We start from the raw sequence: 16,348 nt of genomic DNA on the forward strand, positions 1-16,348 counted from the left end.
GTCTTCCTAGAAGTTTAGAAGAGGCAGAGCCTGGTACTATTGCCAAAGGCGGGGAAACCACCCGGAGACCCGTCGGCATATAGACCAATATGGATGATCGACGCGGCGGGGAAGGTGCTCGAAAAGATTATCCTCAATAGAATGTTGAGGTACACTGAGGGTGTAAATTTTCTATCGAGCTGCCAGTTCGGCTTCCGAAAGGGGAGGTCGACCGTAGACGCTATCCTGACGATTACAAAAACCGCCGAGATAGCGCTTCAGCGTAAGAGAAGGGAAATTCGCTATTTTGCAGTAGTGACTCTGGATGTATGGAACGCGTTCAATAGGGCCAGTTGGCCGGCCATTGCCAATGCGCCGTTTGGGGATACCTGGATATCTGTGCAAGATTCTCGGAAGTTATTTCCAGAACTGAGTACTAGTTTATGACACAGAGAGTCGGAAGTGCTTTCACATAACCTCAGGAATCCCGCAAGGTTCCATCCTGGGTTCGGTGTTACGGAATGTCATGTACGACGAGGTTAGAGTTCGTCGGCTTCCCTGGAAGTCTACTGTTAATCGATCGAGGAAGTCGAGTTGACTATTGCCCACTCGATCATGGTTGTGGAGACGTGGATGAGATCCAGAAAACTGGAGTTGCCTCCCCACAAAACTGAGGTGGTGGTTGTGACTACCGAAAGTCGGAGCATCAAGCGGTGATCAGTGTAGGCGAACACGTATTGTTCGTGTGCCCGCGTTTTCGCACAATGTGTTACCACATGCGTACCACATGCGGGGAGGACACAACTTTTAACATTCTTGTCCAGAAGATGTATAGGAATGAGTTTGGCAGGAATGTCGTTGCAACGGCTATCACCCTCATCGTCTTGGAGCTACAGAGAAGGTGACTCGTTGACTCGGAGAATGGCTAGTGCAGAAGCTATACAAAAGGTGATCCAAAGATTTGGAGCCGGCTACGTAGGATCCTACGGTCGAAATCGATCATTACAACGATTAAGTGGCCGCGGGGAGAACATCCTGATATCATTGCTGTCGTCCGCAGTTGGAGAGGATCGTCGGCAAGGCCGGGGCCGGCGGAGGCCCCATATCGGCACGTCCTTCTGTGTGCTGGCTGATAGGACCTAACTTGCGTGATACCCATACCCTAGCCCCGCTTCAAAACTCAATGGGGTAGTGTATTTAACACTTATGTAATTAACCTAATAAAATTCAATATTCTAAAAAATGGTTTGATGAATAACGTTACATTCAACGTACTAGTTTGCAAATGTACGTGCCCACTAACAGATGGCGTTACATCGTGTCGTTCAAGAAAGTATCCTTGAATCATTTTCTATCAAGATTTTCTCACGGTTCACCATTCTCCTCAGCCTGGAGAAAAGAGAGAATCGTAAATAACATCACAAGACCAGAGAGTTTCAACGTTTGCGACGAAAACAAAATTACGTTGACCCTGTGTCCATCTAACGTGCGGGCGATGGTAATGCTCGTTTTATAGATGCAAAAATAAACAGAGAAATTGCGTCTCTCCGGCACATGTCAAACCCACGAGGACGCTCTCCGCATATAGCTAATCGCAGTTGTTGGGATGCTGCAGGCCAGTTTCTAGAACTGAAGAGAATCATAACAGAGCGAGAGATATTTGCGCTTATTCTTCGCCCATACAATGTATGTGAGGTATCCAAAGAGTGCGGACGGATTTTTCATCTTTTGCGAATTCGATATGGAGCAAGAGGGTGTGTGAAGGTTTCTACCAGGCTCCCCTTTTTCGCGACAGGAAAACGAAGAAAAAGCGATGAAAATTTGGTGATAAATGTGAAAAAAAGATTGCTGAAATTCGAGTGGTGCAGATTGTTACAAAGTAATCTCCGCGATGGGTGAAGGATTGTTGAACGAAGCTGGTAAGTTGTAGAAAGTGTCCTGATCATCTGTAGTGGATGAAAATGTAAAAAATCAATTTTTCTTTCCGAACCTTTGCAGAGAGCTTCGAGATGTTGAAGGCTCTATATGATTTCACAGCTGTATATCCAAAAACTATCAGCTTTGACGAGGGAGAATACTTCATCCTACATCAAACTAGTGCTCGCCAAAGGAATTGGTGGCAAGTAGTTAGCATGAAGGGTAACATTGGATTCGTCCCGTCGAATTATGTCATGAAACTAAAGGTAAGATGCCATGCACATAAAAAGCACCCACAAGGCTGAAATGATACTACTAGATGAGAACGGCGGAAAAATCGATATTACACTGCATTTTAAATAAGCCTCAGCATCCTTGCGGTTTGACGAATAAGCCGTCTGATACTCGAAGGATGATGAGACATAAACCACTTTTTGCAGTTTACTTTCGGCCGCAGTTTCTCACTCCTCGATATTGCCGCAAATATTCATGTGAGCCGAGCATACACAGCCATATCCATACGGATGCATGTATTGCCCAAGTACATCGCCGTGCATAATCAGTATGTATCCTTCACCTCATTCTCTTGACAGGTTGATCCCAACTTCCTAAATGGGTTTCTTGAGTCGAGCATTGAATCGCTGCGTATGTCAACCGATAAAGAGATCAACGGTATCATCAATCGCGATGAGCTCATTGACCGACTGGTAGAGAAAAAAATCAAAATTGAAAAAATGCTAAAGGTAATCATGCTGGCACAGAGCCAATTGATCTGATGACCTGATTTTAATGGGGTTAACTATGTATTGTCTATTTTAGAATGAAAGCTCTGATAGTGAAAGTGAACCTCCCGTCAAAATGGGCAATGGGAGTGTCAAGCACCTTGAGGAATATTCCGGCAGCAGTCACACAGGTTTGTTGCTTACTGCAATTCTTTAGAACAGCTCACTGATAATCATAGTATCGTAATCCAGAGTAACATTGAGCAAAACTCACGATCTTTCTCGATTAATTTTCTTCTTTAAGGCTCAAATGAGAATCACAAATTGTCCAAAACTGAAAAAGCACTTTTCTCCAGAAGGACGAAAAAGCGAACAAAACCAGCGTGTCCAATTGTCATAATTGACAAAATAAACAATCGGACATTCTTATTTTCTTTGATTTGTTGATCATTTTGAGAAAAAGTGCTTTTATAGATCTGGAACATTTTCCATTCTCAATTGAGCCTTAAGCAATCGTTACATGTTTTACATTTCTAAAACAAGAACTGGCCTTCTGAGTATGGGTTAAGCTGCATGAAAAAGTATTAAACATGCATGCATCCAAGTTGAGTTATTTTAGAAATAAAGGCGACTAAGGCAGTTTCTCGACAAAAAGAGACTACATTTAATAACTCGCATAATTCATTAAAAGAAGCACTTTTGTAAAATTTTCGTTTATAAAATTTAACTTTTGGACCATATTGAGTTGATACATTGATTTCGAACCTTAAATTCAATTCAGTATTCATGTTAAGCATGAATGTTCGTCAAATTTCCTACACTGCCTCTGATCGCATATCAGTTCTATAGTTGCTGGGTTTTCTATGCATAAAGACTGCCCTGGAAAGTATGAACGCACCTACAGTGTATCAAACAATTGTCCTTACAGCAATTTTTTGGTCAAAATAATTGTCATTCAAATGTTCTCAACTTTTTTATAGGTCAATAAAAAACGCTTAAATTTTGACCAATCATGAATCATATATTAAAGCTCCATTGGTAAAATTTTGCGCGATATCGAATAAGTTTTCTGAAAGTTATAGAACTTTTAGAAAAACTTATAAGATTTTTGAACACATATTTAAAACATTATATCTCAGTATGTACTCGATGAAACTTGTTCAATTTTTTTTGTGTTCCAGCTGATACCTAAGGCTTTCATATGCAGGTACTTTAGAGGTTTTATATTCACTACAAAAAATATGAAAAATGTGCTTATGCAGTTGACGATATTTAAAAATTTACTATATTTTGCACATGTAATCTGCCGAACATTTTCCACCAATAAAAGTGCATTGTTTAGTAGGTCCTGTATAATAATATTACATTAAGAGAGTTTAAAAACGCTGAAAACACTTGGCACTTTTATCGATTAAAATATGGTTAATTTCGAAATGGCATTCTGAACATATACAGATTTTTCATTTTTTTTTGTAGTGAATATAAAACCTCAAACGAAGCTGCATATGAAAGCCTTAAGTATAAGCTATATCACAAAAAAAATTGAAAAAGTTTCATCGAGTACATATTGAGATATAACGTTTTAAAAATGTGTTCAAAAATCTTATAGGTTTTACTAAAAGTTCTATAACTTTAGGAAAACTTACTTGATCTCGCTCAAAATTTTACCAATGGAGCTTTGATATTTGGATCATGATTGATCAAAATTTCAGCGTATTTGATTGATGTATAAAAAAGTTATGATCATTTGAATGAAAAATTATTTTGACCAAAAAATTGCTGTACGGACAATTGTTTGATACACTGTAGTCTTCAGTTGTCTGGGCCTGATCGATGGTTCTTGTTTCGGACTTTGTTTTGGCTGTTTCCACATACTAAAGGATCTAGTATTCAAACGTTATTTGCCACGATTATCATTGGAATTCGAAATGGTAACATTTTGATCATATGCCGCTTTGTGTAAGTTAGAAGGATTTTTCTTGTGCTCAAATCATTATACGTTTATCCAAACGAGAGTTACAAGGATCTTTATTTTTTACTCAATTTCTGCATATGCTCAAACATGTTATTCCCACCGTGGTTGCTGATGGCTGCTTGCACGGTTTTCTCACTTAGGGCCGATTTCTTCACCCTGGCTTAGGCGTTAAGCCAGGTTTAACTGTATGGGTAAGCCTGGCTTTCGCGTTAAGCCGAGGTGAAGAAATCGGCCCTTAGGGGCGATTTCTTCACCCTGGCTTAAGCGTTAAGCCAGGTTTAACTGTATGGGTAAGCCTGGCTTACCGGTTGAGCCGAGGTGAAGAAATCGGCCCTTACTCCTTCCGTATTTTGCTCATTTCATAAGTGACCTTTTAAGCTCTGTACCTCATTTGTGCACATTTCTGGAGCAACATTTGAAAAGGGCATACAAGCATTGGTAAACAATAACTTCACACGTCGCTTCTGACCCCCCCCCCCCCCTCAGCTTATACTCAAAAACTAAGACCGTTATCAGATAGAACAAACATCGATCTTTCGGATAACGGTGTTCGTTTGCGTGAGCGGGCTACTGTTATGCCCTACGGAGCGTTTTAGAAAAAAGACACAAGACCTCTTGGGCCCTTTTCAAATGTTGCTCCAGATTATTTCGATGATGTTCCACTGAAAGTTCATGTAAACAAACTGCTGGAATCGCATTAACCGCTATACAAATGCTGAGAGAATAGGTTGACCAACAGGATGTGGCCTTCAAAAAGAACTAGTCATCAATAGTTTTGAAATGACAGTATTTTCTTACTGCGTCCATACTTTCTGAGGCGATGGAACACTTACGCTATCATAGGTAGTATGTATTTGCTTTACGAAACACAGTTATGTGAAAATTGATTTAGGGTATGTGTTCCATCAGTAATCTCACGCTCCCATATTCATCCTATTCGAAAACTAGCGATTACGGCACCGATTAACTCCGTTCTTTTTGTTTTCATGCGTGCTCACTCCTAACAAAAAATACAAAAATAAGAAACAAAACAAACTACGCTTCAATCGTTTGTTTTTCGTAGGATGAAAATGGGAGCCACATGCTTAATAAGGGAGCCAGTACCCTATTTATATGTTTTTGAAAGTCAATTGCGATGAATTTCATGTCATTCAGTAGCTAACATACCATTTGTATTCGATTGGAAATATTTGCAAAAAGAGAAATCACGAGGAGAGGCACTTTAGTGTATCCTGATTCCTGACATTTAGGTTTTTGATCAATTCCACTTGATTTTCTGCGTTAGTCGTTACCATTTGCCATTTTACCGGACAGATGTGTCAAAAAATAAACGTTCTCCCCGGTTGCAAGGAAAGCAATGGTTTTTGTTATGTTTTCCTTTTTTAGCAGCAAAATTACAAGACATTTCTGTCTAGTGGAGACAGCAAATTTGTGAAATACAACGTAAACAAATCATCCTTTAAGCAGCAATGTTTTAGCTACAAACTATTGGCATGATTTAAAATGTCGTCTACAGTCACTTCAATAGCTGGTTGAGTACCGCCACCTAGGTTAGTCAATCTCAGTTCTTTTAGCATTGGGCGAACATGTTTCCGTGTTCAAAAAGTCAAAGATTTATATGATAGTTCATTGATGCACATTAGGCAACCCAGATAACCACTAAGCAATTGAATGAGCCGTACAGCAAACGATGTTGAGCATTTGAACTACTTGCTGCCCTACATAAGCAATTCAAATGCATGGCTGCCTTGAATTAGCATAAGGGGTCATTCAAATATGACGTCCATCATTTAGGAGGGAGGGGGGTCTGAGAAAGTGTGACACTCCATGTATAAGGTATACAAAATAGCTGACAGAGGGGGGAGGGGGGGGGGGGTTCTAAAATTCCCGAAAAATGATGGTCGGCCCTAAGCTGTGCTACTCAAAGGCTTTCGGCCGTTATTTAGCATTTCATCTGCTTGAAAGCATACAGAATGCTTTTCAACTGCTTTTCAAATGCTAATAATAAATAATATGGGGGATATGTTATGTGTTTGACAACGTATGCTGTCTCTCTCTCTCACGGATTATGCTTCTGTTGACAAATTTGTACATATAAGTTGCTTAGTACGGACTGAAAGTTGGCAATACTTCAATGAACTTTATTAATATTCCAGACTCAGCTCCAACTCACAATAATAAATACAACCATTCACCGGTTTCTTCAAAGCGCGAAAAGCTAACCAAAAAGTCCCAATCTAGTCCTGCTGTGGGTGCAGCAAACAACGTGCCGCAATTCATTCAGGAGAGTCCCAGCATGAGCGTCCTGACGTCCAAACTCAACGCAGAGGAACCGCTGACACCAACGGCTCAGGAGAACAGTGTCATATCGGAGGTATCCGAAGCAGACGCTACAAATACGGCCACCACTACAACGACGACCACCACAAGCGACGAAATAACAGCAATTTCCCGTGGAGATGAAGACGCTCAAAAAACGGAGCAAATCGCAGAACTCGAACCGCAAACGGATCACGAAACCGAACTAGAGACTACCAACAATGATGACATGACTGCTAGTGAGAATGAGCCTCAACCAAAAGAAACCTCAGCCAAAGAAATCGCCAGCGATCTTGATACGATCGCTGAAAGTCAAAAGGAAATACCAGTTAATAAGATTGAACCACCAGATGTGTATCAACTTGTGGACGCCATTCGTACCAACACGAATCTAAGTCACGAAATGTCCTGTGTAGCTCTACGCGTTGTTCTGACCGAGATAGAGCCTTTGCTTCCTCATCAAATTGTGAAACATTTAGTGCCAATAGCAATCCATCTAACAGCGCCTCTTGATGTGCCAGATTCTCTGTTGGCCCAAACTCATGACGCTCGTAGACTACGAATTATTTTTAGTGGGCTTTCCGACTGCAAAAACGATTCCGAACAGCGCACATGGATGTTGCACGAAGATGAAGCTGACATTAGTCGTTACTTGAATGAATTAATAGACATCCTTACCGACGCTGATCCGAAAATCTGCCGTAATGAGATGGCCGTCGATCACTACCAAAGCGTAATCAATCTAGTCCTGTATTACCAAATGGAAACGCGTTGGTCAATTCGCAAACTTTTGCTTAAGGCGTTCAAAGCCATGTGCCATCTTGATTATACCACTGTTGATATCCTATTGGGGTCGGTGTTGCCTTTGGAGATCGTTCAGGATATGATTTCCAACTCGAAGGACGTTGAAAAGCTACAAGAACTGGCCAACATGTTGATTATTGTGTTTTCCATCGGTAGACGAATGCCGATCAATCAACAAGGTAGGTAATCTTTGAAACTATCATAGCATTAACTTTAAAATTAGAGAGAGCTAAAGACTCAATGCACATAATACACCAAAGATCATCCTTGTTCTAAAACACCTAAAGTGCTTGCCGGTCCTCCTTGATCAGAGACCTTGGCTCGAGTCCGTAGAGGGCCACCGGTCTTATGAGCGTTTTAATCCGGGGTGAATCATTTTCGACCGCAATTTCTTCTACTACCCTTAGTAGTCACTACCTCCATTGGTGATGCACCCTCGAATATTTCACGACTCACATTGCTGCCAGCCGTCAGTACGATCCAAAATATACGAATTCCTCTGATACCTCGAAGGTATATCCGGCTGTCGCGACAACACATCCTTGACGAATCTTGTCGTATTTTGCTCAACCTATCAGCGTGTATTGTGTTTATGACGCATTCACCGTGAGTCCGACCTTTGCTGCTTCGCATTTCAGTCGAGTGTACAGCTCTGCGTTCCAAATATTCTGACGATAATGTCGATGTCGTCCGGTTTTCCATAGCTCTTCGCAGTCTTTTATACTGTCGTCCTCCACTTGTTCGACACATCTAGCTCGCTGCGCACCTCGTCTTCTTGTGCCGGTCGGATGACTCTCGAGAACCATTTTAGTCGGGTTGCTATCCGACATCCTGATGACGTGACCCACCCACCGTACCCTCCCGATTTTTGCAATGTGGAAGATGGTTAGTTCTCTCGGCAGCTGGTTCATTCGCCTTCTCCCGTCTTCCATCTGCACTCCGCCGTCGATGGTACGTAACACCTTCCGTTAGAAAACTCCAAGGGCGCGTTAGTCCTCTGCACGTAGTGTCCATGCTTCGTGCCCATAGAGGACTACCGATCTAATCAGCGTTTTGTAGATAGTTAACTTCGTGTGACGACGAACTTTGTGCGATCGTAGAGTTCTGCGGAGTCCAAAGTAAGAACGATTTCCTGCCACAATACGCCTCTGAATGTCTCTGCTGGTGTCGTTGTCGGCGGTCACCAGTGAGCCCAAGTACACGAATTCTTCAACCGCTTCTCTTTCATCACCGTCGATAGAAATTCAGGGCGGCGGGCGCGGTGATTCCTCCCTGTAGGCCCTGTAGCCTTTTGTCATCATGTACTTTGTCTTCGACACATTAGTGACTAATCCGATTCGCCTGGCTTCATTCTTCAGTCGGATGTATGTTTCCGCCATAGTCTCAAATTTGCGAGCTATAATATCAATATCATCAGCGATACCAAGCAGCTAAACGGACTTCGTGAAAATCGTTCCACTCGTGTTCATCCCTGCCCTTCTTAGTACACCCTCTAAAGCAATACTAAACGGAAAGCACGAAAGACCATCACCTTGCCGAAACCCTCTGCGAGATTCGAAGGGACTCGAGAGTGTCCCTGGCTGATACTCGAACTACGCACATCACTCGATCCATCGTGTGGGCACGTTGTATTCGCGGAATTTCTGCAACGCCTGGCGGATGATCTAGTACCGTACATTATTGATAACAGATAGTATTGGACACAACTTGACCATCACCAGATGTAGGCTGTGCACGATGATTATTATAGTTAATTTATATAAACTGTTTTATGCTTTCTTACAGAACACCTTCGGGCTGATTTTGTAATCTTCCTGTTGAACCTGATCGAAAATCCACCCGAAACGGACGTCCACAGTGCTCTGCCGGACATCATGATCAATCTGATTCTATCGTTCAACCTGCAATTTGAGAACTTCTCCGACAATGTTATACTGGAAGCAATGGAGCACGTTCAAACGGCTAAAACATTTACGGAAAAGATACTTGTTCTAATTAATAGGGAAGGTACGAAAGCCGACAGTTGATAACAACGGGATGAGTTAGGGAGAGTTAGCTTTCTTTTTGTAATTTCAGAGGATCCTGTTCACACCTTGAAACACACTCCAGCACACATTAATCCAGTTTTGAAAATGCTAGTGGATCTTTTCAGTAGACCGGAAACTGCTTCCATCTTTTACACCAACGATCAAAATGTTCTCATAGATATTTTAGTACGTCAACTGTCGGATCTTTCTGCGGGCGAACCGGTAATTTGCAATTTATCGAATACATTCAAGAATAGCTAATTTTGCGAGTAATATTTTAGATTCGCAAATGGTATCTGGAGCTGTGCCGGAAAATCGTCCGAAACACCAGTTACGCCGAGCATCAACATCGAAAGCAAGATTTGATCAAAATATTTACGCGCATTTTCTGCGAAGAAACAGAATGCAGCGCCGGCGATCAGCAGATCGTGCGTGAAATTGCCAACGAGTTCCCGCAAATCTTCAAAGCGTGAAAGCCGACGTCTTCCAGCGGCAGCAGAGGCGCCACGCATTCGGGACGCCGCCGGGTTGTATACTACGACGCCCTCAGTAGCAATAAAACCGTTCGAATGGAATCAAAAGCAAAACTGGTCCGCGAAAAACGGACACGGACAAATCTACACATCTTGGTGACGATATTTGTTAAAGTTTGCGTTCTACGTATAAGCTACTGTTGATAGGATGTTGAAAATTTGTTTCACAATCGATGGATATTTTGTAACCAAAGATAATTTTACGTTTAGATCCTAGATGACATTCTCGATACGAGTATCTCCGAGTGCAACTATAAATTTGGAAGGTATGATATTACAAGTGTTCAGTAATATGTTGACAAGGTTTGATCGACGAAGCTTACTTAAAATAGATTTGTGATAGATATTTTACAAATCATAGGATGGAAGGATTTACTCCTAGTGGTAAGCACTTTAACAGCTATGTTCTTTTGGATCATTTCAAATTCACGCGTATAGAAATTATCATAATTTTAAAACCTAAGCCGTTTTTATGGATTATGACATTCGTCTCACGTAAATAAAATTTGAGAGTCGGCCTGCTATAAAAGAAAGATTGTATATTTTCAATGTTTCATTAGGGGTGCTCACTAAACAGATTATATTGCTGCGTAAGCCATGATTTTCTGCTTATTTGAAATGTTTCATGATTTGCGAATGAAATAATCAAAGATTGCTTTGGTGATCGCGACGTTTAATCAGTTTAATCAGTTTACGCTGTTAAGTGAATCCCCCTATTATATTCAACACTTCTGTAGTCTGTCAAAACGCCTGAATATGGACGAAGTTCTTCTAATGATAATGGTTGTCGATTGCATAAAATTGTTCATCTAAACTCAGTCTTGCTAAATGTCATGAATCTCACGTGACATCGTGACATTTACAATCGAATATACCTGATACTATGATCCCCACTCTTAAATTTCACGGGCCTGTTTCGGTGACTAGTTTTGGACTACCATAGATTGATGTAGCTACATAAATGATTAACATATTAGCTAGGCTTGTCATTTGCTTCCACATTGTGCCTCAAAATGCACGTTCTTAGGGGCGATTTCTTCACCCTGACTAAGGCGTTAAGCCAGGTTTAACTGTATGGGTAAGCCTGGCTTACCGGTTAAGCCGAGGTGAAGAAATCGGCCCTTATTCTCTTAAATTTTGTGCGCTTCCACCGATATCGATCAGGCGGGAGCGCAGTACAAAAAGAAAACATGCAAAAATGAGTAACCAAGATTTATATTTTTATTTTTTGTGTTAATGATTTCCGTTTGAAAAAAAATATCATAAAAATCTGACACCCTTCAACCCAATGAACCAACTTCGATTATAAAAAATAACATCACAGACGCTGTTATGACTTTATTACGAAAACTATTCCAATTTCCTACATGTCGATTCAAATGCCATTTTTACCGAATTTTTACTTCTCTGCATTCTCAATATGTCATTTTATGAAACGATAACCGTGTAATATTGATATTTTAATTCCAAGTTTTCCTTCATGCGTCCGGTTGATCCCAATCGGCTAGTAAAATTACTATTCTTCATTACACGATTTGACAATTATCAGGTCACAATGACAGTTCTGCATGAGTAAAACAAAGACGGTCTTGGTTTCAGTTGTTTTTTTTTTCGCTCATGCGTTATCTGTCAAAGTGGCCTAAGATCTGTCAAAACTGTTCTTCGTACAATGAAGAATTACTAAATATTTGGGACATAAAGATTGCTTTATGTCAAAATATTTTATTATTCATAAACTAAAAGAATTTTATTTTTCGTGAATTTAAACCTTGAAAATCGAATTTTCGCTAAGGCCTTAGTTTCTAGGAGCTAACTAAGTTAGAAAAACGAATCATAAAAACATTTTATTGATGCTGACGATGATTTTCGATGTTAGGTACACACAATTGAGCAGTGTATTAACAGATTTGTCCGTGACATCACCTAGTTTCAATCCTTTTTTTCAGTACTTTATTCCTTTCACACATTTTGTGGACATTGCGTGAACGGAATTAGAAACCAAACAAATGATTTGGGTTATCTCACGGTACATTCAGTGAATAAAAGGTCTTGTTTACCAAAATTAGCAACAACAACAAAAATCAAATTGTGCCACTGTTCCTCACCTTTCCTAGTGTTCCTAGCAGGGGACTGTTATGGTCTTCTTGTTTTCTTACCCCGCATTAAAATTATGCTGCTGTGCTGAAAGATAGGTTGTCAGCTTGAGCCCTACGCTTGAGCCGCTGTTATGCTGGCTACGAAAACATTGCATTGGTGGGATAGGGATGCCAATTCCTTGGTTCCTAGCTGTTGTGACGTGAAGAGGACAACACATAAGCTCAAAACACTATATCGCACATTATGTTCATCGCCACTTTGTTACAATATAACATATTATGATTGTTTTGCATATTTGTAACTTTGAAAGTTTAGCCTTTTGTTTAAAGCATCAATTGGAAAAGTTGTAGCAGGTAATATTTGAATGGCCCCCACGTATGAACATAAAAAAAAATCTTATGGTTACCATTTTGGAACTTAAAACAACCAGTCCTTTCATACTGATATCCACTAAAAACCATACAAATTGTTATTAGGTTATTGGAGCTTTCAAATGCCCGCTATGATAGTAATGTTGAATGAAAATAAATACTTTACAACCCAGCTTATAACCTTCAAACCGTCAAATGAAAACCACAATTTTAACGAACTTCGGAAGCACTAAGATGCCAAAATTAAAACATAAAACTTTAGAAAACGGATACTTGTAGAATACTAAAAAAACAGATTTTAACACAACAAAGAAAAGACAACAAAACTATATCTTAACGATGTATTATAAGCAGCTAGTTATATTTTGATAGGTTACAGAATGCATTTGAAGTTTATAACAGAGATATAGGAGAAAATAAATATTAGATCAATGGCGAGATTTTAATGGTTTGTTTTCTACAACACTGCAAATTGGGGCTGGCAGTTTTTGAATAGATTCAGTATTGAAGGTTCGATAGAGAATTTGAATAGGCAATCTAAGCGAAAACCCAAAGGTGTGATGTGAAGCATTCTACACTGAGAAAACTGATCTTAAGAAAGGCATAAGTTTGTCTTATGAAATTTCGACATAAGAAAAAGTTTTGATATCCATAAGAAATTCTTATGATATCATTTCATAAGACATCTTATGAAATATTTTTGCGCAATATAAAACAAAATCGCAACCTGGAATCGAACCAGAGACGTCGTGATCGGAGAACGCGTGCTTTACTCACGCGCCCATCGACGCTTCGAAAGTTGGAACGATTGGAGTGCAATAAAAACTTTGGCTTTTCGGGATCAACGTTTCATAAGATATGTTATGATTTTCATAAGAGCCTTCTAATGAGATTTTTCATAAGACCGCTGTAATGAATTTCTTAAGAAATTTTTGCCTCAGTATACTAAAACAAGCAAAGCATATGTGTCATTCACATTCTCTGTCGAATCTGTGAAAATTTGAAACCATCGAATTACGGAGTAGTGTTTTGAAGGTTTAGAATTATAGGGTATGACAATTTTCCGACAGCTACAAATCACAAACTGTGCATAAGTGACCAACTGTTATCGATCTTAAATTTGTGAATCTACATAACGAAACTGTCACTTGGACTTTGAACTGTAAAAGCAAGCTGTGTCATGGAATACTTTATGGAGGGAAACAGTATGCAAATATAAATTATAATCATTGTGTTCATTTTCAAATTATTTGATGACATGCTTCCATGTTAGACAACAGGTTATAACCATGGGGAATGACACTTCCTTTGTTAACAACAAAAATCTGCATTAATCCGCTGCTAACCGTCGTAAATCATGTCTAACTGCTGCTTAGTGAGCAGCGGTTAGCGATGGTTAGGAACGGATAAATTCAGATTTTCCGGTTAGAAAAGGATATTATTATTATTTATTTATTAAAGAGGTTTTAACAAATAGTCATTCGAGAAAAGGATATGTCATTCCCCTTAGTTATAACGCATTATTGCACTGCTGCTGCAGGAGGAAGTGGTACTAATACTAGGGTGCCTGTACCAATTATGGCACTAGCTAAGGAAAACTATTTGTACAAAAATAACGACAAGACCAACGAATGTCATCAATATGTTAAGAGATAGTTTAGTTTCCATACTATACAGGAACAATATAGAAACGGAGCCTAAACTACTTTTAGTATATATTAGGGTAACGGTCGAATTTTGGACCCCTAGAGGACATTAGTTTGAATTTAAGTCAAAAACATACATATTCAGAGGGTGTTACACATTATGATGATGCTCGTATGATCGTTAAAGCCTCCACTGTCCGCTAAAAATACCCACAAGGTCATTTCTGGCTGAAAATTTGACGAAAATAACTTATTTTTGAAGCACCAGTTTTCACTGTTATGGACACCCCAATATATTTTGGACCCTCTTAAGTATGTATTTTGGACACCCGGTGTTTAAACCCGTTAGAAACTATTTTCTGCCAATCTGCCACTTGAATATGCTGGATCACATCCTAATTACTTGATTGACAAAGGCTGATTAGACGAACTTTGCGAATTTAATGCATTAGAATGATAAACGTTTTTGTTTACATCTGCAAGTTTCCTCAGAAACGCAATCTCTTTTTGTAAACATGGCACGACACTGACACGGATGACGAGATTGACAAAAATGAATTTCAAGGCAAATAATGCTATTTCTAGTGCGGAAATGATTGCTGCCTGTGCAGAGGAATCTAATTTAGCGAATGATTCTAAAAAATTTTCGCCATGTCTTTATTAAATCTGTGAAATTTGTGATAATACGACTCAAGGGGTCCAAAATATATGGGGGTCCAAATTATATTGGTTACCCTATAGCGTGTGCCAATAATAGGAACCCTGTACCAATTATGACCACATTTTTTAACTTCGGTTCCTTTTCGCACTATTGGCATGCAATCCTTATGGGATTGGCCATAACTGGTAAACTATGGCGAAAAAGGGTTGCACCCTTTTTTAAGGAAAGGATTTTTTTCTACCATAATTTGAGCAAAATGTGGAATTTAAATGAGTGTAGGGGTAGGCGGGGCAATATGGACACTCGGGGCAGAATGGACACCCTCAATATTTTGAAATATGCGAACTTTTTTGAACTTTTAATGAATGGAGAATATAGTCCATTTCGACACTGATTCTTCATTAGGGCCTAACTGACATTTTCGATTTCTCTTCATCGATCCTCTCTTTGTGTTATTACAGAATGTGTATTGAGTTTTCCCAAAAATTTTTGAATGAAATGCGAAGGAGATGACTACATCTAGCTATAGAAACAAAAAGAATAATGATTTTGTTCGTTTTGATCAAGTTATTAGCGAAAGAGAGAGTCGACGAAGAGAAATCGATCAAATCAGTTAGGCCCTTATGAAAAATCATTGTCGATTTATCTAAAACGTAGTTTCAGGAAAGAAACATTCGAAATTAAAATTATACTTGATTTTACACGAAAAAGTTGCGTCCTCCGTTTTTTGTGCATGGAAATTATAATTTTCACACCATCTAAAATAAGATTTAGTGATTAATTTATTGCAGATCGATTAAAACCTGATATTTCTAGAACACATGCAAGTAGTTTTGATGTATCTACATGCTTAACATGTTTATATTTTCTTCTTTATTATATCAAACATCAATTTTGGAAATATCTTCTGCCTCCGGGGCAAAATGGACACTCACTTTTTTGAAAGAAGCGGCAAGGGAAAAATATAACCAAAATCACAAACCAACCAAATTCTTCGATTTCAGTATATTTTCGGTTAAATGTTCACTATAGTAGACATAGGGTGAAACAAATTGGTCAAAAAACGACAGCAGTGGAAAATAGTTGTTCTAGGCACAGCTGTACATGCCGACAAAAAAGAAGCTTTATCCAAAACAGCCTGAATTTAAATTAAATGAACAAAAATGAACTACTTCGGCGTATTATTCACCCATAATAGTTGTTTTGTAATGAAATAACTTTATAGATGTAAATAATGTACGAAATTAGTAAAAGTCTCATGGTGTCCATATTGCCCCATGGGGGTGTCCATTCTGCC

The 16,348-nt window shown here is 39.3% G+C and overlaps 1 protein-coding gene across 1 annotated transcript; it reads left to right on the forward strand.

The window, feature by feature from the left end:
• Positions 1 to 1,485: 1,485 nt before the first annotated feature.
• Positions 1,486 to 13,978, forward strand: LOC109424872 (NCK-interacting protein with SH3 domain). The gene is made up of 8 exons (XM_029861799.2): positions 1,486 to 1,898; positions 1,978 to 2,162; positions 2,490 to 2,639; positions 2,716 to 2,809; positions 6,750 to 7,895; positions 9,502 to 9,723; positions 9,793 to 9,965; positions 10,025 to 13,978. The coding sequence occupies exons 1-8, from the start codon at positions 1,871 to 1,873 to the stop codon at positions 10,214 to 10,216; spliced, it is 2,190 nt and encodes a 729-aa protein (XP_029717659.2). The 5' UTR covers positions 1,486 to 1,870; the 3' UTR covers positions 10,217 to 13,978.
• The last annotated feature ends 2,370 nt before the right edge of the window (positions 13,979 to 16,348 follow it).

This window comes from Aedes albopictus, chromosome 1 (assembly GCF_035046485.1).
Source record: "Aedes albopictus strain Foshan chromosome 1, AalbF5, whole genome shotgun sequence".
In the NCBI taxonomy this organism is placed as follows: Eukaryota; Metazoa; Arthropoda; class Insecta; order Diptera; family Culicidae; genus Aedes; species Aedes albopictus.

What these genes read in the sequence shown, in the direction of transcription:
- LOC109424872 (XM_029861799.2), top strand. Translation starts at nt 1,871, where the DNA reads ATGGGTGAAGGATTGTTGAACGAAGCTG. An exon ending in AATGCCGATCAATCAACAAG is followed by an intron (nt 7,896 to 9,501) that starts GTAGGTAATCTT and finishes GCTTTCTTACAG; the next exon opens with AACACCTTCGGGCTGATTTT. An exon ending in ATCTTTCTGCGGGCGAACCG is followed by an intron (nt 9,966 to 10,024) that starts GTAATTTGCAAT and finishes GTAATATTTTAG; the next exon opens with ATTCGCAAATGGTATCTGGA.